Source organism: Heterodontus francisci, chromosome 2 (genome assembly GCF_036365525.1).
Source record: "Heterodontus francisci isolate sHetFra1 chromosome 2, sHetFra1.hap1, whole genome shotgun sequence".
Classification (NCBI taxonomy): domain Eukaryota; kingdom Metazoa; phylum Chordata; class Chondrichthyes; order Heterodontiformes; family Heterodontidae; genus Heterodontus; species Heterodontus francisci.
Window position 1 is genome coordinate 217,528,256 of NC_090372.1, and position 27,931 is coordinate 217,556,186.

Here is a 27,931-nt window from a genome sequence, read left to right on the forward strand (position 1 = left end):
AGAAGGTTAATACACAAGATAAGGGCTCATGGGGTTGAGTGTGATATATTAGCATGGATAGAGGATTGGTTAATGGACAGGAAGTGGAGAGTAGGATAAATTGGGGCATTTTCAAGTTGGCAGGCTCTGACTTGAAGGGCCGCAAGGGTCAATGCTGAGGCTTCACAGCTATTTAAATCTTTTATTAATGATTTAGACAAAGACCGAGAGTAATATATCAAATTTTGCTGACTGTGCAAAGCTAGCTGGGAATGCAAGCTGTAAGGAGGACACAAAGGCTGCAAAGAGATCTAGACCGGTTAAGTGAGTGGCAATAAGGTGGCAGAAGGAGTATAATGTGGGGAAGTGAGGAGTATTCACTTTGGTCAAAAGAATAGAAAAGCAGAATATTTTTAAAAGGCATGAATCTTGTAAATGTTGATGTTCAGAGAGACTTTGGCGTACTGGTACAAGAAACACAAAAAGTTAACATTCAGATACAGCAAGCAATTAGGAAAGCAAATGGCATGTTGGCCTTTATTGCAAGGGAATTGGTGGATAGGAATAAGGAAGTCTTGCTACAATTGTACAGGACTTTGGTGAGACCACACCTGGAATACTGTGCAATTTTAGTCTCATATTTAAGGAAAGATGTACTTGCACTGGAGGCAGCACAGCAAAGATTTGCTAGATTGGTACCTGGGATGAGTAGGTTATCTTATGTTAGACTGATTAAATTGCATCTATATTCTCTGGAGTTTAGAAGAATGGGAGGCGATCTCATTGAAACTTTCAAAGTTATGAAGGGGCTTGACGGGGTAGTTACTGACACATTGTTTCCCCTGTCTGAGAAATCTAGAACACGGGGGCGTAGTTTCAGGATAATGGGGCCCATCATTTAGGACTGAGATGAGGAGAAATTTCTTTGCTCAAAGAGTTGTGAATCTTTGGAATTCTGTACCCCAAATGGTTGTGGATGCGCCATCATTGAATATATTTAAGGCTGAGAGAGACAAATTTTTGGTGTCTCAGGGAATCACGGGATATGGGGAGCGGGCAGGAAAGTGGAGTTGAAGCATAAGATCAGCCATTATCATAATTGAATGGCTGAGTAGGCTCAATGGTCTCCTCCTGCTCTTATTTCTTACCTCCTTGGGCAGATTCACCAAGATAATACTGGGTTTTAGAGGGATTAACCATGAGGACAGGTTGCATAGAATAGGCTTGCATTCTCTAGAATATAGAAGATCTAATTGAGGTGTATGAGATAGTTAAGGGATATGATATCATAGATGGAGATAAACTATTTCCTCTGGGGAGTGAATCTGGAGCAGAAGTCTAAATTTTTTATTTGTTTGTAGGATGTGGGCATCGCTGGCGAGGCTAGCATTTATTGCCCATCCCAAATTGCCCTTGAACTGAGTGTTACAACTGTTATGGAGAGAGAGAGAGATACAGCACTGAAACAGGCCCTTCGGCCCACCGAGTCTGTGCTGACCATCAACCACCCATTTATACTAATCCTACATTAAACCCACATTCCCTACCACATCCCCATCTTCCCTCAATTCTCCTACCACCTACCTACACTAGGGGCAATTTACAATAACCAATTTACCTATCAACCTGCAAGTCTTTGGCTGTGGGAGGAAACCCACACAGTCACAGGGAGAACTTGCAAACTCCACGCAGGCAGTACCCAGAACTGAACCCGGGTCGCTGGAGCTGTGAGGCTGCGGTGCTAACTACTGTGCCGCTGTCAGGAAGCACTTCTTCACACAAAGGGCAGTGAAAATCTGGAATCCTGTCTCCTAAATAGCTGCTGAGGCTGGGGATTTCAAAATTGATTCCTGATAGATTTATGTTAAGAATGATTATTGAATGATTGGGAACCAAGACGAGTCGGTAGAGTTAAGATGCAGATCAGCCAAAAATGCCAGAGCAGGCTCGATGGGCTGAAAAGCCTCTTCCGTTTCTTATCAGTCTGTGCTGTTCAACTGGAGCTGTCCACTTTAATGCTTTTTCCCTGCCCTTTCCTCGTGTCTTATTCTTCCTGTTCAAATAATTACCTAATTCAATTTTAAAAGGTGATAGTCTCTGCCTCAGTAGTCACTTGTTCTAAAATAAATTTGGTGCAGAATTTATGCCAGTTTGGGGAAGGTTTATGGCTTGCGCCATGTGAATACCAGAAGGTTTACTTTTCTGAGGTCATCCTTTTCGTCCATTTCTATATTATATGTTGTATAGTATCTGGTTTCTGTTCACCGCTGTTGTAACCTCTTGGAAGGGTTTCCCCGCTTTTTATTTTTTCTTTAACAACTTTAATCCATCCAGTATTTCCAATACTTTGCCATCTCTCCATACTTGTCTCCATGTTGTAACAACTCCATTCCTGATTGTACTAGCCAAATCTTGTATGCCCACCTGAGAGGGCAGACTGAGCTTTGGTGTACTGTCCTGTCTGAAAGACGGCACCTCCGACATTGCAGCACTCCCTCAGTATTGCACTGGACTGTGGGCCTGGATTATGTGCACTAGTCTCTGGAATGGGATTTGAATCCATAAATATCTGACTGAGGGAAGAGAGCTGTGCATTGAGAGAAGGCTGACACTAAGTGTTAATGAAGTCATATAGTTAGCATGCTCACTAAGATTTCTAAGACCAAATTTTCCTTTATGAAGGGGATTAAATGTAAAAGTCAGCCATCGAAAGACCTGTTTTATTTGGGGTTTGTTCCACAAGAGACTGTGTGGTGATCTGTTATCAGTGTTGCGTTCTTCTTGGATCTTGTCAGAACAGCCAGGACTTCATAGAGCAAATGTCTGCCTGCCACCAGCGAGGGGCAGACCTCATTGTGGATGGAGCCGTTAAGAACGCAGGTTTATACATCAAACTGGGACAAGGGCTGTGTGCCTTCAACCACCTGCTCCCTCCAGAGTACACTAACACTCTGCGAGTCCTGGAGGATAAGGCCATCAACAGGAGGTACAAGGAGGTATGTCTGTTAGTGTTTGTCTTTGTGACTTATGTTCTCATCAAAGGATGCATTGGGAACTCTTGGCACTTCATGCCCGCAGCGTTGACATTAGACACGCCATGGCCAGGTACAGTGTGCTTATGTCCAGAATTCAGCATCCTCTCTACTCTGCAGTGAAACATTCCTGAGCACCAACCTCAAACATGCAGAATCCCAACGCACCAATTTGCCAATTTCCGTTTCTAACCCCAGCTATTCATCTAACTTCCCCAAGTCAGAATGTCAGTTGCTCTCAAATTAGAGGCTACTTCATGCTGGGCACCAAGTACCATCTCGCACCTGTCCCCGTTCATCTGACCCAAATCCTTGGAGCCAGCAGAGACGAGAGATCCCTGAGCAGATTGGATCTGCACCAGGTCACAATTTGTCCCATTGCGCCAACACATTCTCTGGCTTGGATTTGAACCAGGTCGGAGTCTGATCCATTTCACCACCCATTCTCCAGGCTGTATTTGAACCAAGTGAGAATCTGATCCATTTCACCACCCATTCTCCAGACTGTATTTGAATTGGGTGAGAATCTGATCCATTTAACCACCCATTCTCCAGGCTGTATTTGAACCAAGTGAGAATCTGATCCATTTCACCACCCATTCTCCAGACTGTATTTGAATTGGGTGAGAATCTGATCCATTTAACCACCCATTCTCCAGGCTGTATTTGAACCAAGTGAGAATCTGATCCATTTAACCACCCATTCTCCAGGCTGGATTTGAACCAAGTGAGAATCTGATCCATTTAACCACCCATTCTCCAGGCTGGATTTGAACCAAGTGAGAATCTGATCCATTTCACCACCCATTCTCCAGGCTGGATTTGAACCAAGTGAGAATCTGATCCATTTCACCACCCATTCTCCAGACTGTATTTGAATTGGGTGAGAATCTGATCCATTTAACCACCCATTCTCCAGGCTGTATTTGAACCAAGTGAGAATCTGATCCATTTAACCACCCATTCTCCAGGCTGGATTTGAACCAAGTGAGAATCTGATCCATTTAACCACCCATTCTCCAGGCTGGATTTGAACCAAGTGAGAATCTGATCCATTTCACCACCCATTCTCCAGGCTGGTTTTGAACCAAGTGTGAATCTGACACATTGCACCACCCATTCTCCAGACTGGATTTGAATTGGGTGAGAATCTGATCCATTTAACCACCCATTCTCCAGGCTGGTTTTGAACCAAGTGAGAATCTGACACATTGCACCACCCATTCTCCAGACTGGATTTGAATTGGGTGAGAATCTGATCCATTTAACCACCCATTCTCCAGGCTGTATTTGAACCAAGTGAGAATCTGATCCATTTAACCACCCATTCTCCAGGCTGTATTTGAACCAAGTGAGAATCTGATCCATTTAACCACCCATTCTCCAGACTGGATTTGAACCAAGTGAGAATCTGATCCATTTAACCACCCATTCTCCAGACTGGATTTGAACCAAGTGAGAATCTGATCCATTTAACCACCCATTCTCCAGACTGGATTTGAACCAAGTGAGAATCTGATCCATTTAACCACCCATTCTCCAGACTGGATTTGAACCAAGTGAGAATCTGATCCATTTAACCACCCATTCTCCAGGCTGGTTTTGAACCAAGTGTGAATCTGACACATTGCACCACCATTTTCCCATCAGGAACAAAGGCAGTTCTTCCTCCGAGCTATTTCCTTGCATTAAATGAATACATAAACCGCTGTGTAACCTTCTCTTCTTGACATTGCCAGGTTGATGCATTGTTCCTTGAAGATTTTCACACCACTCCAGATAAGCTGTTCAAACATTTCGACCAGGAGCCATTCGCAGCTGCCAGTCTATCTCAGGTCCACAAGGCAGAGCTGTATGACGGGACATCTGTGGCTGTTAAAGTAGGTATAGTCCACTGCACTGACAGTGGTGGCAGATATCACAGACTAATCTTAGACTCCAAAATCATCGTCTGATGCCAAAATAATAAATGTTGTAATCGACTTCAAATTTCTAATAATTTTGCCTCATTTTCCCCTCTCGATTTTGCCTGGTGCAGTCATTACTGAGCTTACCAGTCCATTTATAGGAACAAGAGGAAGCTATTCAGTCCCGCGAACCTGTTCTGCCATTTAATGAGCTCATGGGCTGATCTGTATCCTAACACTATCCACCTGTCTTGGCTCCTTCTATATCCCCGACTAGTAAAAATAAAAATCAATCTCTGATTTAAAATTATTAATTGAGCTAGCATTGCATTTTTTGTGGGAGAGAGTTTCCACACTTCTACCCTAAAGGGAAGAAGTGTTTCCTAACTTGCCTCCTGAATGAAAATTACCCCTGAACCTTCCGTATTCTAGGGAATACGCGACTGGTTTACGTAATCCCTCCTCATAATCTAAGCCTTTGAGCCCTGAAAACATTCTGGTGGATCTGCACTACCTTCCTTCCAACGCCAATATAAAAAAAGTGTGGTGCCCAGAACTTTACAGAGTATTCCAGGTATGGTCTAACCAGTGCTTTGTAGAGCTGTAGTAAAATTTCCTCCACTTTATATTCTCACCCTCTTGTTATAAAGGCGAACATACCATTAACCTTTTTGAGTACCTGGCTGCTACGTCTCAATTCATTTCATCTTCGCTGCCTCTGGAGAATACTTGGCATCAGGTGGCAGGACCGTATCTCCAACACAGAAGTCCTCGAGGCGGCCAACATCCCCAGCTTATACACTCAGCGGCGCTTGAGATGGCTTGGCCATGTGAGCCGCATGGAAGATGGCAGGATCCCCAAAGACACCTTGTACAGCGAGCTCGCCACTGGTATCAGACCCACCGGCTGTCCATGTCTCCGCTTCAAAGACGTCTGCAAACGCGACATGAAGTCCTGTGACATTGATCACAAGTCGTGGGAGTCAGTTGCCAGCGTTCGCCAGAGCTGGCGGGCAATTATAAAGGCAGGGCTAAAGTGTGGCGAGTCGAAGAGACTTGGCAGTTGGCAGGAAAAAAGACAAAAGCGCAAGGAGAGAGCCAACTGTGTAACAGCCCCGACAAACAAATTTTTCTGCAGCACCTGTGGAAGAGCCTGTCACTCTAGAATTGGCCTTTATAGCCACTCCAGGCGCTGCTCCACACACCACTGACCACCTCCAGGCGCTTACCCATTGTCTCTCGAGATAAGGAGGCCAAAGAAGAAGAAGGGCTGCTACATTTTAGTGATTTGTGCACTTTAATTTATTTATTTTATTTTTATTTAGAGATGCAGCACTGAAACAGGCCCTTCGGCCCACCGAGTCTGTGCCGACCATCAACCACCCATTTATACTAATCCTACACTAATCCCATATTCCTACCACATCCCCACCTATCCCTATATTCCCCTACCACCTACCTATACTAGGGGCAATTTATAATGGCCAATTTACCTATCAACCTGCAAGTCTTTGGCTGTGGGAGGAAACCGGAGCACCCGACGAAAACCCACGCAGACACAGGGAGAACTTGCAAACTCCACACAGGCAGTACCCAGAATTGAACCCGGGTCGCTGGAGCTGTGAGGCTGCGGTGCTAACCACTGCGCCGCCCAATGACGAAGTAGATCAGCTAGCTTTAAAATTCCCATTGTAGGTACAGTACCCAGCGGCTGTTACATTCAGCACAGTCTCTTCACCCATGCTGGGGAATGTTTAAATAGGTAGCTAGAACGTGCTTTGAGACTGGAAGCTTACACAGCGGGCTGTGTGCGCATGTGGTGTCAACGTGACACCAACCCACACTCCTTTAGCACTCATTTTGTAGAGATATATCTTGGTGTTATGACCAAGGCAGGAGGAGTACACTGTTAATTCAGTCCCACTTTTCCACAGGTCACAGCATATCAATAAATGTTCCCATTTACTGAAACAGCCAACTAGATATTCTATTTGTCCCCAGAATAAAGCACACCAACAGGTTTCTTTAATAAACAACAAAATTATCCGTTTATTATAAAACCAAGTCTTAACCAATAATGAAGTAAACCTGTGACTTTTCTAATATTTGTCAGTTCCGATGAAGGGTCACTGACCCGAAACGTTAACTCTGCTTCTCTTTTCACAGATGCTGCCAGACCTGCTGAGTGATTCCAGCATTTCTTGTTTTTATTTCAGATTTCCAGCATCCACAGTATTTTGCTTTTATGAAGTAAATATATACGCGAATAGAAATATTATAGCCCCATATTATTATCCTAGCCCTTGCACACGTACATACATCCAAAAACCGGTTAACTGGTTAACAAGAGAGTTTTGTTTACAGCTGTTTCAAAGGAATAAAAAAAACTGTTACTGAAAAGATATAGAAGGAAGTCCTTTGGTTTGGTGAGGTGTTCCAGAGTCGAATACTTGGATGTCACTCGGAGTCCTTCCAGATGGGGTTGATGAACAGTCTGTTTTGGGTAGGCATTCAAAGAAATTCAACTACAGAAGGCGTTGCGTAGATCTTCCATCAAGTGTGCAGCAACAGGTGTTGGTTCTCTGTTACACATTCCATGCAAAATTCCTTTTAAAGATGTAAGGTTTCTGCAAATTCAGGGATTCTTCAAATAAATGCAGGAGGCAACAGTACAACATCATACAAGCTTTTTGCTTTTCCAGAGCAAGGATTCTTTACAGAGAGGTAATACTTGTCTGGTTTTTCTTCTGATCTCCTGGCAGGTCCAAATCCAATCCTTTGTCCAAACCCACTGGCTTTTAAAGCTGAAAATGAAACTAACATTTTCCAGAAACAAGTCACATGGCCACCATAAATCACTCTTTTGTCACTTGCTTTTAAACATCTGTCCCTTTAGGTCAGGAAACAACCCCCCTGTTGGGTTCTTTGTAAACTGGTGTTTTCCAGTAACTGTTTACATTCCACTCTCAGGTCAAACCTAGTCCCAAACCTTTTCTTTACTTTAAAAAAAAAACACAAAGTACAGCCATCTTCAAATGATTCAATAGAATTGAAATCCTTTTCATTTTTAAAGTATAGAATCCCAAGTTTTGATACAAAAAATGGAAATCCTTGTAACTCTGGGAACACTTTCCAGAACTGTAGATAAGGAGAGGCTCTCTGAGTACTGAATTGGGGAGAGGGCAAGATGAAGTAAAGAAAGAAATAACTTTAATTTTTACAGTGCCTTTCATGACCTTGAGACATCCCAAAGTGTTTCATGACCAATTGGTATTTCCTTTGAACTGCAGGCTCAGTACTACGTGAGCATTGCTTTTTTTTCCCCTTTTGTATTCCAGCAAATCCCCACCCCCACCATTAACCTCGGCCACCTTTCAGACGCTGATCTTAGCTGCTGAGCTTTTCCGCTGTTTCTTTTCATTAAATAGCGCTAGCAGGTCTCCAGTGGCGATGCTAACTGATATGGTGTAAGATCAGCGTACATTACATAGGGAAACACAGAGATTGGAAGTGGCAAACAGAAGTGGCAGCTGGGAAGCATGTTGAGATGTGCCCAGAGAATTTGTTTTACTGCGTGTGTTCATTTTTAGATATGGTTCTCAATTGAAAATGCATCATTTTTACACAACAGGCGCACTTGAAGTGTGAAGCATGCTAACACAAAAAGAAAGACTTGCATTTATATAGCACCTTTCATGAACACCGGATGTCTTCAAAGTGCTTTGCAGCCAGTGACGTACTGTTTGAAGTGTAGTCAGTGTTGTAGGAAACATGGCAGTCAATTTGTGTGCAGCAAGCTCCCACAAACAGCAGTGTGATAATGACTAGATAATCTGTTTCCGTGATATTGATTGAGGGATAAATCTTGGCCAGGATACAAGGGAGAACCCCTCTGCTCTTCAAAATAGTGACCATGGGATCTTTTACGTCCACTTGAGAGGGCAGAAAGGGCTTCTATTTAACGTCTCATCCAAAAGACAGTACCTCTGGCAGTACAGCACACCCTCAGTACTGACTGGAGTGTCGATCTTGATTTTTGTGCTCAAGTCCTGAAGAAGGATATGAACACATGACCTTCTGACTCAGGAGCTAACTTTTTTCTGAACTCTGCTCGTCAACTTACAGTTTGATTACAATTTAACACCTTCTGCTGCAGGTGCAGTTCATTGATCTACGGGACCGGTTTGACGGAGACATCCTGACACTGGAATTCCTCTTAGGCTTAGTTCAGTTGATGCATCCAAAGTTTGCATTCCGCTGGGTCCTCCAGGTAAGTGCTTCCTGTCCTAACAGAAAGGTCGGAATGCTGATTGGAGCGTGATGCATTCTACATCATCTTCTTTGGCCTCCTTATCTCGAGAGACAATGGGTAAGCGCCTGGAGGTGGTCAGTACTGCTGCATTTAGTACAGCTAGTGTCTATGACGGTGTGAGTTTTTTCAGAAATGAAGGAGAGGGAGTCAGTCAAATGTCGAATTGTGCCCAATTCATTTCCTGGTCCATTGATCTCAACTCCCTGAGATATATGTACAGATGAAATGCAAGGACCTTCAGACCTTGGCTGTTTTGCCTGCCTCAAAACAGGCTGTGTCTTAAGTTGCCGGCACTTCCCAGACTGCAAACAACAGCATAGCGCAAACATTTATCATTCATCTTGAAAGTTTCTTCAAAACTTATTTAGACCAGTTGGTCAGAAAGAACTTGCATTTCTCTAGCACTTTTCACAACCTCAGGGCATCTCAAAGTGCTTTACAGTCACTGAAATACTTTGAAGTGTAGTCACTGTTCTAATGTGGGAAACTCGACAGTCAGTTTGTGTACAGCAAGATCCCAAAAACAGCAATGGGATGATGACCAGATCATTTACATTTTAGTGAGGTTGGTCAAGGGTTAAATATTAGCCAAGACACTGGGGAGAGCTCTCCAGCTCTGCTACAAAATAATGCCATGGAATCGTTTTCATCCACTTCAGAGGACAGTTCTGAATCGATTCTGAAGTGAAAGATTGCATACCTGACAATACTCAATCAGTACTGCACTGGAGTATCAGCCTGTGCTCAAGTCTTTGAAATGGAAATCGAACCATGACCACTGAACTGAGTCGTCAGTGCTACCAGCTGAGTCCTGCCTGACACTGCCACCTCAAACCTGGTAATACATCAATGAGTTATATTCCTGTGATGTGCCTTGGGGTATTTACTTTTTTTTTTATTCGTTCATGGGATGTCGACTTTGGCAGGGCCAGCATTTATTGCCCATCCCTAATTGCCCTTGAGACAACTGAGTGGCTTGCTAGGCCATTTCAGAGAGCAGTTGAGTCAACCACATTGATGTGGGTCTGGAGTGACATGTAGGCCAGACCGGGTAAGAGCGGCAGATTTCCTTTCCTAAAGGATATTAGTGAACCAGATGGGTTTTTAATGACACTCCAATAGTTTCTGGTTACCGTTACTGACATTAGCTTTTTATTTAATTAATTGAATTTAACTGCCATGTGAGGTTTGAACTTATGTCCAAATTGTTAGTCCAGGCATTTGGATTACTGGTCCAGTAACATAGCCTCTATACTACTGTACCCGGTAATAATATTAAAAGCATTATATAAATGCAAGTTGTTGTTGAATGCCAAATATTAAATTTGCCAGGTCATGTTTAGCTTCTACTGTCTGGATAGCTATTCATATGTAACAATGATCACAGAGGATTGCATTCATCAGTACAGCATTGGAAATGAGAATTGCCATAATCGTGCCCATTTTGTATCTTGAATCTGTGCCCTCCTTCACCGAGATCATTGGTAGCTCTCAGTATCTGACCCAAGTGACTGTTCCTTGTGATTGAACCTGAACAATGCGTGTTGGCAGGCTATTTGACAATGGGAAGACATCATAGCTGTGTCCAGTCCTGTCTATATGTGTATACTTTTCATCTGAGGTCACTTTATTTGGAGCATGAACCCCTACTGGTTTTTTATCTAACACGACCCCTGCCCCCCCCGCCACCCCACCCCTCCCCTCCGTCCCTACACGCGTACACCCTCTCCCTAACCCAGAGTGTCAGGCAAATTGTAGCATCGCCTACTATCATCCTAGCTGAGATCAGCTAACTCCCAGATCACACCTGGGGCTAACTGGTCTGTATGGCTTAGTGCTGTAGCAGGCTGTACCTTTACCTACTAAACCAGCAGGGAAGTTATTTAACAATGTTAATGATAATGGATATCAAGAACTGTGTTAGTAACAGATTAGGGGCTTCAGATAGCATTGCAAACAGCAAGGGGCATTAGAAGGCGTCAGTCCCCCTTTGGTCCAGTCATTTTTACTGTGTACTTAATGCAGACCGGGCTCACTAGAGCACCTTTTGTATTAACAAAATATGATGCACAGCTGAGCTGCACAAAATGGGAAATTTGTCTAAGAACATTAAACAGCAACTAGTTGGCAAGAACAAGAGTCGGCAACGACTTTAATGTGGTCGCAGATTGGCTGGCGATTTGTGGTGATGTCCTAAATGAAGTGATGCAATGCCATGATCAGCAATAATCAGATTGAATGGTGGAATGGGCTTGAACAGCTGAATGGCCTACCTCTGTTCCTATGCCAGATGACTCTTAGGGTATGAAACTGTTTAATACGGATATGCATAGAGTGCCTTGTATGTGTTCCTGTCATACTTCACAGGACCTGAAGGGAACGCTAGCCCAGGAACTGGACTTTGAGATTGAAGGTCGTAACGCAGAACGCTGTGCACGAGATCTCTGTCACTACAAATATATTGTCATTCCTAAGGTGTACTGGGAGCAGACCAGCAAGGTGAGGCTAAAGAACGGAGTATGTTTTGGCTTTGTGTGGTAAAATATGTCTTGATCATTAAAATGTAATAAAGGCTGTTATTGATGGCTTAGATCTGCATGCTGTGCGATCATCTTGATGGTTGACTGCTGACAATTGTACATTTCTTTCTCTCCTTCTCTCCCCTAACTGTATATGTGACCATCTGTTTTTCTTCATGTTTGTACTTGCTGCTGTTCAGTTTTCAGCCCGTTAACACCTATCTGTACTAATGCTTTATCTTTCAACACACCATTAACATATTGTTTGACTTTGCTCCACAACCTTCTGGTCAGCTATTTTGTGACCTTGACCTATCTACACCTTCTCCTTTGTTATATCTCTTGCCCCACCTCCGCTTTACTTGCTTATAACCTTTTACATTTCCAATATTTGCTAGTTCTGAAGAAGGGTCACTGACCTGAAACGTTAACTCTGCTTCTCTCTCCACTGATGCTGCCAGACCTGCTGAGTATTTCCATTTCTTGTTTTTATTTCTGATATTGGGTTGGTGGCTTTGGATTCAAAATGGCTTCATTGCCTGGAGGCTGGGTCGAAGGACATTCGCTCAGGCATCCAGGTTTGGCACTGACCATGAATGGATGGGGCAGAGGCAAGTAGATGCTGTGGTCACATATTTTACATGAGTTTTGCTACTCTCCAGGTCATTCATAATAAGGACTGGCTACCGAACCCAACTACACTTGACTACGTGTGTTGGGTTTGGGTGGGGTTGGGTCTATGTTCTGAGTCCAGCATTTGGGTTCTGGGGGGTGTTGGGTCTATATTCTGTGTCCAGCATTCGGGCTCGGGTTAGGTAGGGCATATTTGTTTTCTTTGTAATCTATGTTTTGATGCAATTTTTTTCTGTTTCAATAACATGCTTGATACTAAATTCATTGTGATATGGGGGTTGGGTCGGGCATGAAAAAAATTAAAGGACTCGGGCTGCAGTCGGGTTCGGTTTGGCTGTGGTCGGATTGGGTTTTCATTTTATACCCGAGCAGGCCTTTAATTCATAAGCTCTTGGAACCTGTTGGCAGCCTGATGAGAGCGCATTCTTTGAGGGCGACATGCAAATCTCTTTGGTTTGAGGCGGCTCTAAGATGGCATGCATGGCAGTAGAAGATTGAAAACAAATGTTACCTCAAAGGAGCAATGGGAGTTTGTTTTATGTTTAGAATGTGGCTAGCACTGGCAAAACTGCTAGCGTTCATAAATGCCCAGAACAATTAAGAAAAAAAGATGTGCTTTTCTATAATGTCTTTCACAACCTCAAGACAACCTAAAGAGCTTTACAGCCAGTGGTACTTTGAAGTGTCTTCACTGTTGTAGGAAATGCGTCAACCAATTTGTGCACAGCGAGCTCTCACAAACAAACAGTTCTAGTGATGTTGGTTGAGGGATAAATATTGGCCAGGATATCAGGGAGAACTCTCCTGGTCTTTGAAAAATAGTTCCCTGGAATCTTCTGCATCTTCTAAGGCAGATGGGTCCTGGGTTTAATATCTCATCTGAAAGATGGCTCCTCCGACAGTGCAGCACTCCCTCAATACTGGACTGGCAGTGTCAGTCCAGATTTTGTGCTAAAGTCTCTGGATTGCTACTTGAACGCACCTTCTTCCGACTCGGGTGATTGCTATCCACAGAGCTATGGCTTACACCACCAAACATTCCCTCACCAAACATTCCCTCACCAAACAGTGCCATGCTTGGCCACAGAGTGGCATTAAAAGTTGGACTGTGAAGGCAGGCAAGATCCTTTAGGTTGCTAATCTGGGGCAATACACTATCTGTTACCCTAGTAACCTCAAGTTCCAATACACAGCATCCTAGCTGTTGAAGATTGACTTGCCAGCTTGCATCATAATGGGAACCAGAGAGTTGCCATTGAATCGGCTTCATTTTAGGCAGCACGTTCCAGATCGTAACAACTCGCTGCATTAAAAAAACTCGTCTCCCTCCTGTTTCTTTTTGCCAATTATCTTAAATCTGTGCCCTCTGATTACCAAAACACCTGACAGTGGAAACAGTTTCTCCCTATTTACTCTATCCAAATCTATCATGATCTTGAACACCTCTGTTAAATCTCCCCTTAACCTTTCTTGCTGTAAGGAGAACAATCTCAGCTTCTCTGTGGTCTGTCCACACCTGATTCCCTCACCATTCTGGTAAATCTCCTTTGCATTGACATCCTTTCTAAGGTGTGGTGCTGAGAATTGGACACAGCACTCCAGCTGAGATCTAACCAATGACTTACAAATGTTTAGCATAACTTCCTTGTGTTTGTACTCAGTGCTTCTATTTATAAAAAGTCAAGGATTCCGTAGGCTTTTTTTTAATCAACTTTATCAACCTGTGCTGCCACTTTCAAAGATTTGTATTTGTACACTTCTCGGGTCTCTGTTCCTGCATCCCCTTTAAAATGTACCAATTAGTTTACATTGCCTCTCCTCATTTTTTCTACCAAAATGCATAACATCAGCTGGAATATTGTGTGCAGTTCTGGTCTCCTTACCTGAGGAAGGATATACTTGCCATAGGGGGAATGCAGCGGAGGTGCACCATACTGATTCCTGGGATGGTCCTGTGAGGAGCGATTGAGGAGACTGGGTCTGTATTCTCTGGAGTTTAGAAAAATGAGAGGCGATCTCATAGAAACTTACAGAATTCTTAAAGGGATAGACAGGGTAGATGCAGAAAGGATCTTTCCCTGGCTGTGAGGTCTAGAACCAGGGGACACAATCTCAGAATAAAGGGCAAGCAATTTAGGACTGAGATGAGGAGGAACTTCTTCATTCAGAGGGTGGTGAATCTTTAGAATTCCCTGCCCCAGAGGGTGGTGGAAGCTCAGTCACTGAGTAAGTTCAAGACAGCAATCAATAGATTTCTAATTACTAATGACATCGAGGGATATGGGGATAGTGCGGGAATATGGCATTGAGGTAGATGATCAGCGATGAACTAGAATGATGTAGCAGGCTTGAAGGGCTGAATGGCCTACTACTGCTCCTATGTTCCTATCACACTTCTCTGGTAGGTTTCATCTGCCATGTCTGCCTATTTCACCGCTCTCTCTATATCCTCATGAAGTCTGTTGTTATCCTCCTCACTGTTTGCAGATGACACAAAGCTTGAAAATGTAACAAACTTTGAAATGAAGCCTCTATACCCAAGTCCAGGTTATTAATGTGTATCGAAAAGATCAGTGGTCCCTACACTGACCCCTGAGGGACACCACTGATCACTGAAAACTTCCCTCCGGTCTCTGTTTTCTGTCCCCTTAACCAATTTCATATCCACACTACCATTGTTCCATGCACATCAATTTTTCTAATAATTCTTTAAGTTCATTCTTTAAACATGGCCATCAGCTTGCACATCACATGATCTCACATACATCAATTAATGACCAGATAATCTGTCGTGTTGGTTTGTCTGATTATACCTCTGATGATGATCTGACCTTTCCATTGTCTCCTCATTCAACCAGCAGTGACTGAATCTTTGTCCATCTTGACCTTGCTGTCTGGATTCTACCTGCCTAAACCCTTCTGCCCAAGCCGTTCCATTTTACCACGCTTCTGATCAGCTGTTTGAACTCTCCATGTTCATCTGCTGGGTGAAACACCTGGGCATGTTTTCTGCACTCTAGATGCTCTTTAAATGTATGGTGTACTTCTGCCTGATCTGTATATGCTTTTTCCTTCAGAGGATCCTGACTGCAGATTACTGTGAGGGCTGTAAAGTCACCAACATTGATGAAATCAAGCAGCAGGGCTTGAGTGTGAAAGATGTAAGTGCTGATTTTGTCCCACTCATCCAATCCCTCAAGTTTACTCCTCACCTCTTCTGATGGCAGTGCTCTTGCACTTGGGTACTCGCCCAAGTGACCATCCCTCACATGTGACCCCAGACAGTGTGTGCTACTATGTCGATTTAACTTTGAGAAAGGGGAGGATCATCCATGCACTGAGAGGGTTTATCAGATGGGAATCAGGAGTAGGAACCCTGGAAGATTACTCTTTAAATTTTAATTTTATCACCGTCTAGCCCCTGAAACCACTTGTAGGCTCTCCCTCCATCACCAATGCGATGTGGTTGCAGTGTGTACTGTCTGCAGGATGCACTGCAGCAAATTGCTTCTTCGACATCACCTCCCAAACCCGCAACCTCTGCCACCTCAGAAGGACAAGAGCAGCAGACACATAAGAGCACCAACACCTCCAAGTCACACACAGTCCTGGCTTGGAAATATATTGAGCTTTTTTCATCATCGCTGGATCAAAATCCTGGAACTCCCTCCTAACAGCATTGTGGGTGTTCCTATGTTCCGACATCACATGGACTGCGGTTCAAGGCAGCAGCCCACCATCACATTCTCAAGAGCAACTAGGGATCAGGAATAAATGCCAGCCAGGCTTGCGATGCCCATATTCTGGGAACATCAACTGGGGCAGACCAACATTGAACTATCATTTGGAATGGAAAAATGGGCTGACTGAAGACCTTTATTTGAATCCTCCAGCTCAGTCCCTTTCAGATGTTAATGATGAGAGGAAGGGTTTCCAGTGGGAACGGTAGTTGTTCAGACGGTCCACGTGCCCTTTTTTTATGGTATCACATCCGTGCCTGTGTGTTGCACACCTGTCCTAATATTTTCTTATGTGGCTCAGTATCAAATTCTGCTTGAAAGTGTTCTGTTATGGTGGGAGGTGCTGCAAATAGAACAGCTAGAAGAGTTGCACTGAACACTGACACATCTCCTTTTCCCCCTCCCTTTCCTCAGGTTGCGGACAAACTGGTCAGGACTTTTGCAGAGCAGATATTTTACACTGGGTTCATCCACGCTGACCCCCATCCTGGGAATGGTAAGTCTGAGCACTACGTGGGGCACTGGAGCACCAAAGACCTCGCTCACATCCAAATGATCTTGACCTTGTGGTACAGATGCTGTAATGGGGAAGGACCTCTATTTTGACCAGAATTAGTTTATATAACTGATATCAGAGACTGGAGAGAGGAAGACAGCTTGTGATCACCTGGCATTTATATAGTGCCTTTAACGTCCTAAGGTGCTCTACAGGAGCATTTTCAAACAAAATTTGACACTGAGCCACATAAGAAAATATTAGGACAGGTGACCACAAGCTTAGCCAAAGAGGAAGGTTTTAAGGAGCATTTTAAAGGAGCAGAGAGAGGTGGAGAGGCAAAGTGGTTTACGGAGAGAATTCCAGAGCTTGGGTCCTGGACAGCAGAAAACACAGCTGCCAATGCTGGAGCGATTAAAATTGGGAATGTGCAATAGGCCAGGATCGGAGGAACCCAGAGATCTCAGCAGGTTGTAGGGCTGGAGAAGGTTATGGAGATTGGGAGGAATCACAGAATCGTTACAGTGCAGAAGGAGGCCATTCGGCCCATCGTGTCCGCACTGGCTCTCCGAATGAGCAATTCCCTCAGTTCCATAACCCTGCAAATTATTTTTTTTCATATAACAGTCTAATTTCCTTTTGAAGGCTTCAATTGAACCTGCCTCCACCACAGTCTCAGGCAGTGCATTCCAGACCTTAACCACTTGCTGCGTGAAAATGTTTTTCCTCATGTCACTTTTGCTTCTCTTATCAAATACTTTAAATCTGTGCCCTCTTGTTCTCAATCCTTTCACAAGTGGGAACAGTTTCTCTCCATCTACTCTGTCCAGACCCCTCATGATTTTGAATACCTCTATCAAATCACCTCTCAGCCTTCTCTTCTCCAAGGAAAGTAGTCCTAACTTTTCCAATCTATCTTCATAACCAAAATTCCTCAGCCCTGGAACCATTCTCGTGAATCTTTTCTGTACGCTACCCAATGTCCTCACATCTTTCCTAAAGTGCTGCGTCCAGAACTGGGCGCACTACTTCAGCTGAGGCCGAACTAGTGTCTTATACAAGTTCAACATAACTTCCTTGCTCTTGTGCTCAATGTCCCTACTAATAAAGCCCAGGATACTGTATGCTCACCTACCTAGGCTCAACTATCACCAGTAACCTGTCTCTAGATACAGAAATCAACAAGCGCATGGGAAAGGCTTCCGCTGCTATGTCCAGACTGGCCAAGAGAGTGTGGGAAAATGGCGCACTAACACGGAACACAAAAGTCCGAGTGCATCAAGCCTGTGTCCTCAGTACCTTGCTCTATGGCAGCGAGGCCTGGACAACATATGTCAGCCAAGAGCGACGTCTCAATTCATTCCATCTTCGCTGCCTCCGGAGAATACTTGGCATCAGGTGGCAGGACCGTATCTCCAACACAGAAGTCCTTGAGGCGGCCAACATCGCCAGCTTATACACACTACTGAGTCAGCAGCGCTTGAGATGGCTTGGCCATGTGAGCCGCATGGAAGATGGCAGGATCCCCAAAGACACATTGTACAACGAGCTCGCCACTGGTATCAGACCCACCGGCCGTCCATGTCTCCGCTATAAAGGCGTCTGCAAACGCTACATGATGTCCTGTAACATTGATCACAAGTCGTGGGAGTCAGTTGCCAGTGATCGCCAGAGCTGGCGGGCAGCCATAAAGGCGGGGCTAAAGTGTGGCGAGTCGAAGAGACTTAGCAGTTGGCAGGAAAAAAGACAGAAGCGCAAGGGGAGAGCCAACTGTGCAACAGCCCCGACAAACAAATTTTTCTGCAGCACCTGTGGAAGAGCCTGTCACTCTAGAATTGGCCTTTATAACCACTCCAGGCGCTGCTCCACAAACCACTGACCACCTCCAGGCGCTTACCCATTGTCTCTCAAGATAAGGAGGCCAAAGAAAACAAAACTGTATGCTTTATTAACCTGTCCTGCCACCTTCAGTGACTTACGCACATATATACCTAGGTCCCTCTGTTCCTGCACCCCGTTTAGAATTGTACCCTTTATTCTATATTGTCTCTCCACGTTCTTCCTACCAAAATGAATCACTTCACATTTGAACATGAGGATGAGAATTTTGATATTCAAGGTGTTCCTGGACGGGGTGTTGATGTAGGTCAGCAGGGGTGATGGGTGAATGGGATGCAGGCACAGGCAACAGTGTGACTCTCTTCACCAGGAGCTCCATGGTTTAAAAAAAAACACTTTTTTATATTGCACCTGATCGCATCTCAGACATGTCACAAGGTGCTTCACACACATTTAATCACTTTGAAGGGCAGTGACTGGTAGGTTTACAGGCAGCTGAGGCAGCCATTCTCACACAGCAAGATCTCTCAAACAGCAGTGTGATAAACAACCAGTTTCTCAAAATGGAGACGTGTGACCAGTGGTGTTCCGCAGGGATCCGTGCTGGGACCACTGTTGTTTGTGATATACATAAATGATTTGGAGGAAAGTATAGGTGGTCTGATTAGCAACTTTGCAGACGACACTAAGATTGGTGGAGTTGCGGATAGTGAAGGGGACTGTCGGAGAATACAGCAGAATATAGATAGATTGGAGATTTGGGCAGAGAAATGGCAGATGGAGTTCAATCAGGGCAAATGCGAGGTGATGCATTTTGGAAGATCCAATTCAAGAGTGAACTATACAATAAATGGAAAAGTCCTGGGGAAAATTGATGTGCAGAGAGATTTGGGTGTTCAGGTCCATTGTTCCCGGAAGTTGGCAACGCAGGTCAATAGAGTGGTCAAGAAGGCATACGGCATGCTTTCCTTCATCAGACGGGGTATTGAGTACAAGGGTTGGCAGGTCATGTTACAGTTGTATAAGACTTTGGTTCGGCCACATTTGGGATACTGTGTGCAGTTCTGGTCGCCACATTACCAAAAGGATGTAGGTGCTTTGGAGAGGGTGCAGAGGAGGTTCACCAGGATGTTGCCTGGAATGGAGGGCGCTAGCTATGAAGAGAGGTTGAGTAGATTAGGATTATTTTCATTAGAAAGATGGAGGTTGAGGGGGGGGACCTGATTGAGGTGTACAAAATCATGAGAGGTATAGACAGGGTGGATAGCAAGAAGCTTTTTCCCAGAGTGGGGGATTCAATTACTAGGGGTCACGAGTTCAAAGTGAGAGGGGTAATGTTTAGGGGGGCTATGCGTTGCCAGCGGAGGTGGTAGACGCGGGCACGATGGCGTCTTTTAAGATGTGTCTAGACAGATACATGAATGGGCAGGAAGCAAAGAGATACAGACCCTTAGAAAATAGGCGACAGGTTTAGATAGAGGATCTGGATCGGCGCAGGCTTGGAGGGCCGAAGGGCCTGTTCCTGTGCTGTAATTTTCTTTGTTCTTTGTTTTATCTGCGTTTTGGTGAGGGAGAAATGTTGGCCGAGGACATTGCGGGGAGTTCCCCTTCTATTCTTTAAAAAAATGCCATAGGATTTTTAACACCCATTTGAACAGGCAGACGTGTATCTCCTGAGCTGTCTAGCAATCGCGTATTGAAAATATTTTCTGTTTAGTTCTCTGCTTTCTTCCCCTGTTCATGTAATTCCTTTGTGTTCCAGTGTGTTAAATTTATATTTTATATTTTTCTCTCTCATTATGCAGTGTTGGTTAGAAAAGGTCCTGATGGAAAAGCGGAACTGGTGCTCCTAGATCACGGACTGTATGAAAACCTGAGTGTAAAGTAAATGCTTTATTTTAAAATTCATTCTGATAAGTGGGAATCGCTGGCAAGGTTGGCATTTGTTACCCATCATTAGTAGGACTTAAGATGGTGCTGTGCTGCCACTGTAGTCCATGAGATGAACATATTCCAAATGCTGTTCGGTTGGGACTTCTGTCGCAGTTTCGATGCAACTTAGTGGTTTGTTTGGCCACAATGGTGTGGGACTGGAGACGCAGAAGCCAGGCCAGGCAAGAGACAGGTTTCCTTCCCTAAAAGACAATGATTACAACAATCGACAGCTTCATTGTCACATTTTTACTGATTTACGGATTTTTTAAAAAAATCACCTTGTTTGGATTATTAGTGCAGTTACTTGCTTCTCAAAGCACCAGCAACCTGTTGGATAGGACCACCCTGACTTTTCCTATCCACTCTTAATCTCTAGCATTTTGATGTGTTGCTCTGGTGGGATGTTGCTGCTTTTTGGAATGGCCATAAATCTCAACCGATGTCTTAAGGGCCTTCTTTTTGCTACTGTTACTGGTAAAGAGAAATGATAAACTGTTGAGAGGGTGCAGCCTTTAATGTGAAAGAGAACTTGATTATAACTGAGCTTGTCTGGATTTGTAAGTGGAACTGAAAAAGATGTCTTTATATAGCAAGAAAGAAGAAATAATTAGCATTTATATAGTGCCTTTCATGACCTCCGGAGATCTCAAAGAGCATTACAGCCAGTTCATACTTTTGAAGTTGTAATGGAAATGCAGCAGCCAATTGCACATAGTTAGATCCCATGAACAGTAATGTGGTGATGACCTGCTAATCTGTTTTAGTGATGATAAATATTGGCAGGATAGTGTGGATGTGGGCAGGATGTTTCCTCTTGTGGGAGAACCTAGAACTAGGGGTCACTGTTTAAAAATAAGAGGTCACCCATTTAAGACAGAGATGAGGAAAATTGTTTTCTGATTCTTTGGCATTCTCTTCCTCAAAAGGCAGTGGAAGCAGAGTCTTTGAATATTTTTAAGGCAGAGCTAGATAGATTCTTGATAAGCAAGGGGGGGTGAAAAGTTATCGGGGGTAGTTGGAAATATGGAGTACTCTGTTCAGCCATGAACTTATTGAATGGGGGAGAAGGCTCGAAGGACCGGTGGAGCAGGCTCCTAATTCATATGGGGATAACTTCCCTGCTCCTCTTCGAAATAGTGCCATGGGATCTTTTACATCCACCTGACAAGGCAGATGTGCCTCCATTTCATGTTTCATCCAAAAGACGGCATCTCCGACAGTGCGGCACTCCCTCAGTTATGCACTGGGAGTGTTAGCCTGGATTGTGTGCTCAGGTCTCCAGAGTGTGACTTGAGTGCAATCTTCTGACTCAAACGGCGAGAGTGCTACCCGCTGAGCCATAAGGTGGTCAGAGTGTAGAAGCCTTTGCTATAATCCAAGCCTACAGGTAAGGAAAAAGTTCGGCAGTTTTGAGCATAAGGGAAAGAGCGTGTTCTGCAGGCAGCAGAGCTGTGATGTTTGATTTACGAGTGATGATGTAGCAAAGAGGAGGAGGAGGAGTGTGTGGAGTGGACAGTCTGGAGCCTGATTTCCCAAACTACAACACTGGCTGCATGCCAGAAATCCATCAACAGAATATTTACTCTCCTGTTCTGTGAAGAGACAAGTTGTAGATTGTGCTTGTCTTATCTCAGGAGTCAGCCAGGCCCCGGCCTTGCGCTCTCTGGGGTTGACTGAGTTATGCCTGTGTTTGTACATGTTTTTATTTTATAAGTTACAAATCACTTACAAGCCTGAGATAGCCTTGGTGAGAAAGTTAACTGTTGGACTAACTGCTGCAGTTAACAGCACAGCCTCCTGGTCACTGTTACTGCCTCCCAGCTGGTCTTTGGGAATCTGTATCCTACCAGATGGAACTGTTCGTTGCTCTCAACCCACACATGGCATTTCGGTGGAACCAGATTCTCCCTGTGCCGACTCTCTCATGATTCACGGGTGTGTGCATATGAAATAATATAGAACAATCACTGATTCTGGAACCAAGCATTATACAGGGTCACAGTCCTCTGGAGAGGAGTGTGGAGGGCAAGAGGTTGATATTTGGTACAGGACTGGGTATTTAATTAAGAATAACAATAGGCAGGGTAGAGGCCTGCTGCCTGACCCGAACCCAACGGGACCCGATGACGTGACTGGTTCGGGTCGGGTTGGGCCGGGCCCCCCTTCCGGAGCCGACTTTTGGGCTCGGGTCGGGTCGGGCCGAGTCCAGATCGAGTCGGGTCGGGTCGGACACACATGGTAAGTGCTCTGCTGTTAAGTATTAAAAGTAAAAAAAACTTACCTGAGCTGGGAGTCCGGGACAAAACTTAATTTGTGCAGTGAGCGAGTGATGTCACTATGACGTCTCACACATGCGCTGCAGCTTCTTACAGGTTCGATGTCAGGAACTTAAGTAAAGGGATGGTCGGGTCGGGCCGACTAGTGGCAGATTCAGGTCGGGCTCGGGGCAAAATCGGAGGGACTCGGTCCGGGTCGGGCTTGGGCCCGCTATGGTTTGGTCGGGTTCGGGTTGGGTTTTTTTTCCCAACCTAATGCAGGCCTCTAAGGCAGGGTGGCTGTAATGTGGGTCAGAGGCCTTTCTGATCTCTGAGACATGATGGGACCTTGCATGGCATGCATGGGAATGTAGGTTCACTTCTGTTCCTTCACCCTTTCAGGTCTGTTGCAGAAAGGGTAATGCTCCCGACCTGCACAAACCACACTGAAGGCAGAGTCATTCTCTGTCCTCCCCTCCCTGAACTCACTTGTATGACACACAAAGGAAGAGACCCACCTCTCCCCCTCCCTGTTGAAGATGAGACAAGGAGGATAACTCCCCCACTCCTTCCCCAAATCACATGTATGGCACAGGAAGAGAGGGTCACACTACCCCACCCACCCCCCCCCCCCCCCCAGATCTCTCGTATGACACAGAATGGGAGAATTAATCTGGAGAAGTGTGAGGTAACGCATTTTGGGAAGGCAAACAAAGCAAAGGAATACACAATAAATGGTAGAATACTGAGAAGTGTAAAGGCAGAGGAACCTTGGAGTGCATGTCCACAGACACTCATAGTAGCAGGATAGGTAGATAAGGTGGTTGAGAAGGCATATGGGATACTTTCCTTAATTAGCCAAGGCATAGAATACAAGAGCAGGGAAGTTATGCTGGAACTGTATAAAACACTAGTTAGCCCACAGCTTAGAGCACTGCATATAGTTCTAGTCATTGCATTACAGAAAGGATGTGCTAGCACCAGAGAGGGTACAGAGAGACTTAGGAGGATCTTGCTAGGAATTGAGAATTTTGGTTATGAGGAAAGATTGGATAGACTGGAGTTGTGTTCTTTGGAACAAAGGAGGCTGAAGGTAGATTTAATTGAGGTGTCAGCCTTGGCTCAGTTTGTAGCACTCTTGCCTCTGAGTCAGAAGGTTGTGGGTTCAAGTCCCACTCCAGGACTCGAGTAATCAAGGCTGGCACTCCAGTGCAATACTGAGAGAGTGCTGTATTGTCAGAGGTGCTGCCTTTCAGATGAGACGTTAAACTGAGGCCTCATCTGCCCTTTCAGGTGGACTTAAAAGATCACCTGGCACTATTTCCAAGAGCAGGGAGTTCTCCCTGGTGTTCCAGCCAATATTTATCCCTCAGTCAACAGCAGAAAAAAAAATCAGCTGGTTATTATCACATTGCTGTTTGTGGGAGCTTACTGTGTGCAAATTGGCTGCTACATTTCATTACATTACAACAGTGACGACCCTTCATGTACTTCATTGGCTGTAAAGCGCTTAGTGATGTCCTGTAGTCATGAAAGGTGCTATATAAATGCAACATAAATAGTGCATAATAATGCATATAAATGGACATAATTTAAAATAATTGTTAGAAGGATTAGAGGGGAGTTGAGAAATTCTTTCACAGGATGGTGGGTCTGGAATTCACTGCCTGAAAAGATGGGAGGGGCAGAAACCCTCATCGCATTTAAAAAGTACCTGGACGTGCACTTAAAGAGCTGGAAAGTGGGATTGGGCTGGATAGCTCTTTTTTTTTGGCTAGCAGATTCATAGTGGGCTGAATGGCCTCCTGTGCTGTAAATTTCTATAATTCTATGTGAGTCACTCTACCTTCCTGTTTCTCTTCTTCCCCGCCCCCCCCCCCCAACACCCCAGATCTCGTGAAAGTCACTCTATGCCCCAATCTCCCCCCACATCAGTGACTTGTATGTCTGGCACTCCCCAGTTGCCACTCTCAGGTACCTGCTAGCAGAGAGGCAATGTACAGGTCAGCCTGTCAGTTGTGGTATAAAGAGGAGTTCAAGAAGAGGAGAACATATGGTATATGAAATGCAAATGAAGGAGTTTTTGTGCCCAGATTGCACAGGATTTTTGTTTTCTTCAATAGAATCATCAAATAATACAGCACAGAAGGAGGCCATTTGGCCTATTGAGTCTGTGTTGACTCTTCTGAAGGACAGTCCTGTTAGTCCCACCCCTGGCTCTTTCCCCATATTCCTGCATTTTTTGCTCCTTCAAGTGTTTATACAATTCCCTTTTGAAAGCTACCACTGAATCAGTATTCGTCACACCCTGTCAGGCAGTACACTCCAAATCCTACTTATTGCATAAAACATTGTTCTCTTACGTCACCTCTGCTTCTTTTGTCAGTCATCTTAAATCTGGTGCCCTCTGGTTATCGAAACATCAGCCATTGGAAACAGTTCTTCCTTATTTAGTCGATCTAAATCCTTCATGATTTTAAACACTTCTGTCAAATCTCTTGGCCTTCTCTGATCTAAGGAGAACAACCCCAGCTTCTCCAACCTATCCACATAACTGTAATCACTCATCCCTGGAAACTTTCTAGTAAATCTTTTCCGTAATCTATCCAAAGCCTTCATGCTCTTCCCAAAGTGAGCTGCCCAGACTTGGACATAATACTCTAGCTGGAGCCAAATTAAGGTTTTATATAGATTTAGCATAATTTCCTGGCTTTTATACTCGGTGCTTCTAATTATAAGACCCAGGATTCCAAAAAGCTTGACTAGCAGCTTTGTAAACCTGTCCTGCCACCTGTCAAAGATTTATACACAAACACCTCCAGGTCACACGGTTCTTGCAAACCATTTAAAATTGTACCATTTAGCTTGTATTGTCTCTCCTCATTCCTCCTATCATAAAATGGTCACAGCATAGAAGGAGGCCATTCGGCCCATCATGCCTGTGCTGTCTATCTACAAGAGCAACTCACCTAGTACCACTCCCCTGCCTTTTCCCTGTAGCTCTGCAAATTTTCCTACCAAACATCTCACTTTTTTATGTAAAATTTCTTTGCCGTGTGTCTGTCCTTTCCATCAGCCTCGCTGTCCTCCTGAAGTCCAATATTGTTTTCCTCACTGTTTCCTACACTTCCAAGTTTTGTCACCTGCAGATTTTGAAACTGCACCATGTACCCCCAATTCCAAATCATGAATGTATATCAAAACAGCAGTGATCCTACGACTAAACTCTGGGGAACCCCACTGTATACCTCCCTCCAGTCTGAAAAACAGCCATTCAACTCTGTTTTCTATTCTTTAGCCAGTTTTGTATCCATGCTGCGACTGGTCCTTTTTATCCCATGGGCTTCAATTTTTGCTAACTAGTCTAATATGTGTTACTTTATCAAATGCCTTTCAATAGTCCATATACAAAGTATCAAGTGCATCGCCCTCATCCACCTTAATATACATACGAATTGGGAGCAGACTGAAATCAAGTTAGTCAAACACAATTCAGCTTTAAATTTGTGTTATTCTCCTTTATTAGTCTGTGCTTGTCCAAGTCGCCATTGATTTTGTCCCAGATTATTTCTTCTAAAAGTTTTCCTGCCACCGATGTTAAACTAACTGGCCTTTAATTGCCAGGTTTATTCTTCTCCCCTTTTTTCAACAAGGATGTAACAGACCGCGGTGACTGCAACAACTACCGTGGAATCTCCCTGCTCAGCATAGTGGGGAAAGTCTTTGCTCGAGTCGCTCTGAACAGGCTCCAGAAGCTGGCCGAGCGCGTCTACCCTGAGGCACAGTGTGGCTTTCGTGCAGAGAGATCGACCATTGACATGCTGTTCTCCCTTCGTCAGATACAGGAGAAATGCCGTGAACAACAGATGCCCCTCAACATTGCTTTCATTGATCTCACCAAAGCCTTTGACCTCGTCAGCAGACGTGGTCTCTTCAGACTACTAGAAAAGATCGGATGTCCACCAAAGCTACTAAGTATCATCACCTCATTCCATGACAATATGAAAGGCACAATTCAACATGGTGGCTCCTCATCAGAGCCCTTTCCTATCCTGAGTGGTGTGAAACAGGGCTGTGTTCTCGCACCCACACTTTTTGGAATTTTCTTCTCCCTGCTGCTTTCACATGCGTTCAAATCCTCTGAAGAAGGAATTTTCCTCCACACAAGATCAGGGGGCAGGTTGTTCAACCTTGCCCGTCTAAGAGCGAAGTCCAAAGTACGGAAAGTCCTCATCAGAGAACTCCTCTTTGCTGACGATGCTGCTTTAACATCTCACACTGAAGAGTGCCTGCAGAGTCTCATCGACAGGTTTGCGGCTGCCTGCAATGAATTTGGCCTAACCATCAGCCTCAAGAAAACGAACATCATGGGGCAGGACGTCAGAAATGCTCCATCCATCAATATTGGTGACCACGCTCTGGAAGTGGTTCAAGAGTTCACCTACCTAGGCTCAACTATCACCAGTAACCTGTCTCTAGATGCAGAAATCAACAAGCGCATGGGTAAGGCTTCCACTGCTATGTCCAGACTGGCCAAGAGAGTGTGGGAAAATGGCGCACTGACACGGAACACAAAAGTCCGAGTGTATCAGGCCTGTGTCCTCAGTACCTTGCTCTACGGCAGCGAGGCCTGGACAACGTATGCCAGCCAAGAGCGACGTCTCAATTCATTCCATCTTCGCTGCCTTCGGAGAATACTTGGCATCAGGTGGCAGGACTATATCTCCAACACAGAAGTCCTTGAAGCGGCCAAAACCCCCAGCTTATACACACTACTGAGTCAGCGGCGCTTGAGATGTCTTGGCCATGTGAGCCGCATGGAAGATGGCAGGATCCCCAAAGACACATTGTACAGCGAGCTCGCCACTGGTATCAGACCCACCGGCCGTCCATGTCTCCGCTATAAAGACGTCTGCAAACACGACATGAAATCGTGTGACATTGATCACAAGTCGTGGGAGTCAGTTGCCAGCATTCGCCAGAGCTGGCGGGCAGCCATAAAGACAGGGCTAAATTGTGGCGAGTCGAAGAGACTTAGTAGTTGGCAGGAAAAAAGACAGAGGCGCAAGGGGAGAGCCAACTGTGCAACAGCCCCGACAAACAAATTTCTCTGCAGCACCTGTGGAAGAGCCTGTCACTCCAGAATTGGCCTTTATAGCCACTCCAGGCGCTGCTTCACAAACCACTGACCACCTCCAGGCGCATATCCATTGTCTCTCGAGATAAGGAGGCCCAAAAGAAGAAAGAAAGAAATTCTTTTCCCCTTTTTTCAACAAGGATGTAA

General features: G+C 44.7%; 1 protein-coding gene across 4 annotated transcripts in view; it reads left to right on the forward strand.

Moving 5' to 3' along the window:
• Positions 1–27,931, forward strand: part of adck5 (aarF domain containing kinase 5) — an 83,058-nt gene that overhangs the window by 38,254 nt on the left and 16,873 nt on the right. For 3 of the 4 annotated variants that reach the window (XM_068015756.1, XM_068015757.1, XM_068015758.1), the window contains exons 5-11: positions 2,775–2,975; positions 4,751–4,891; positions 9,075–9,188; positions 11,598–11,729; positions 15,460–15,543; positions 16,537–16,618; positions 20,263–20,341. In XM_068015756.1, coding sequence (XP_067871857.1) covers positions 2,775–2,975; positions 4,751–4,891; positions 9,075–9,188; positions 11,598–11,729; positions 15,460–15,543; positions 16,537–16,618; positions 20,263–20,341 — 833 coding nt within the window. The remainder of the gene's footprint in view (positions 1–2,774; positions 2,976–4,750; positions 4,892–9,074; positions 9,189–11,597; positions 11,730–15,459; positions 15,544–16,536; positions 16,619–20,262; positions 20,342–27,931) is intronic. The other variant, XM_068015759.1, reaches the window with a different exon arrangement.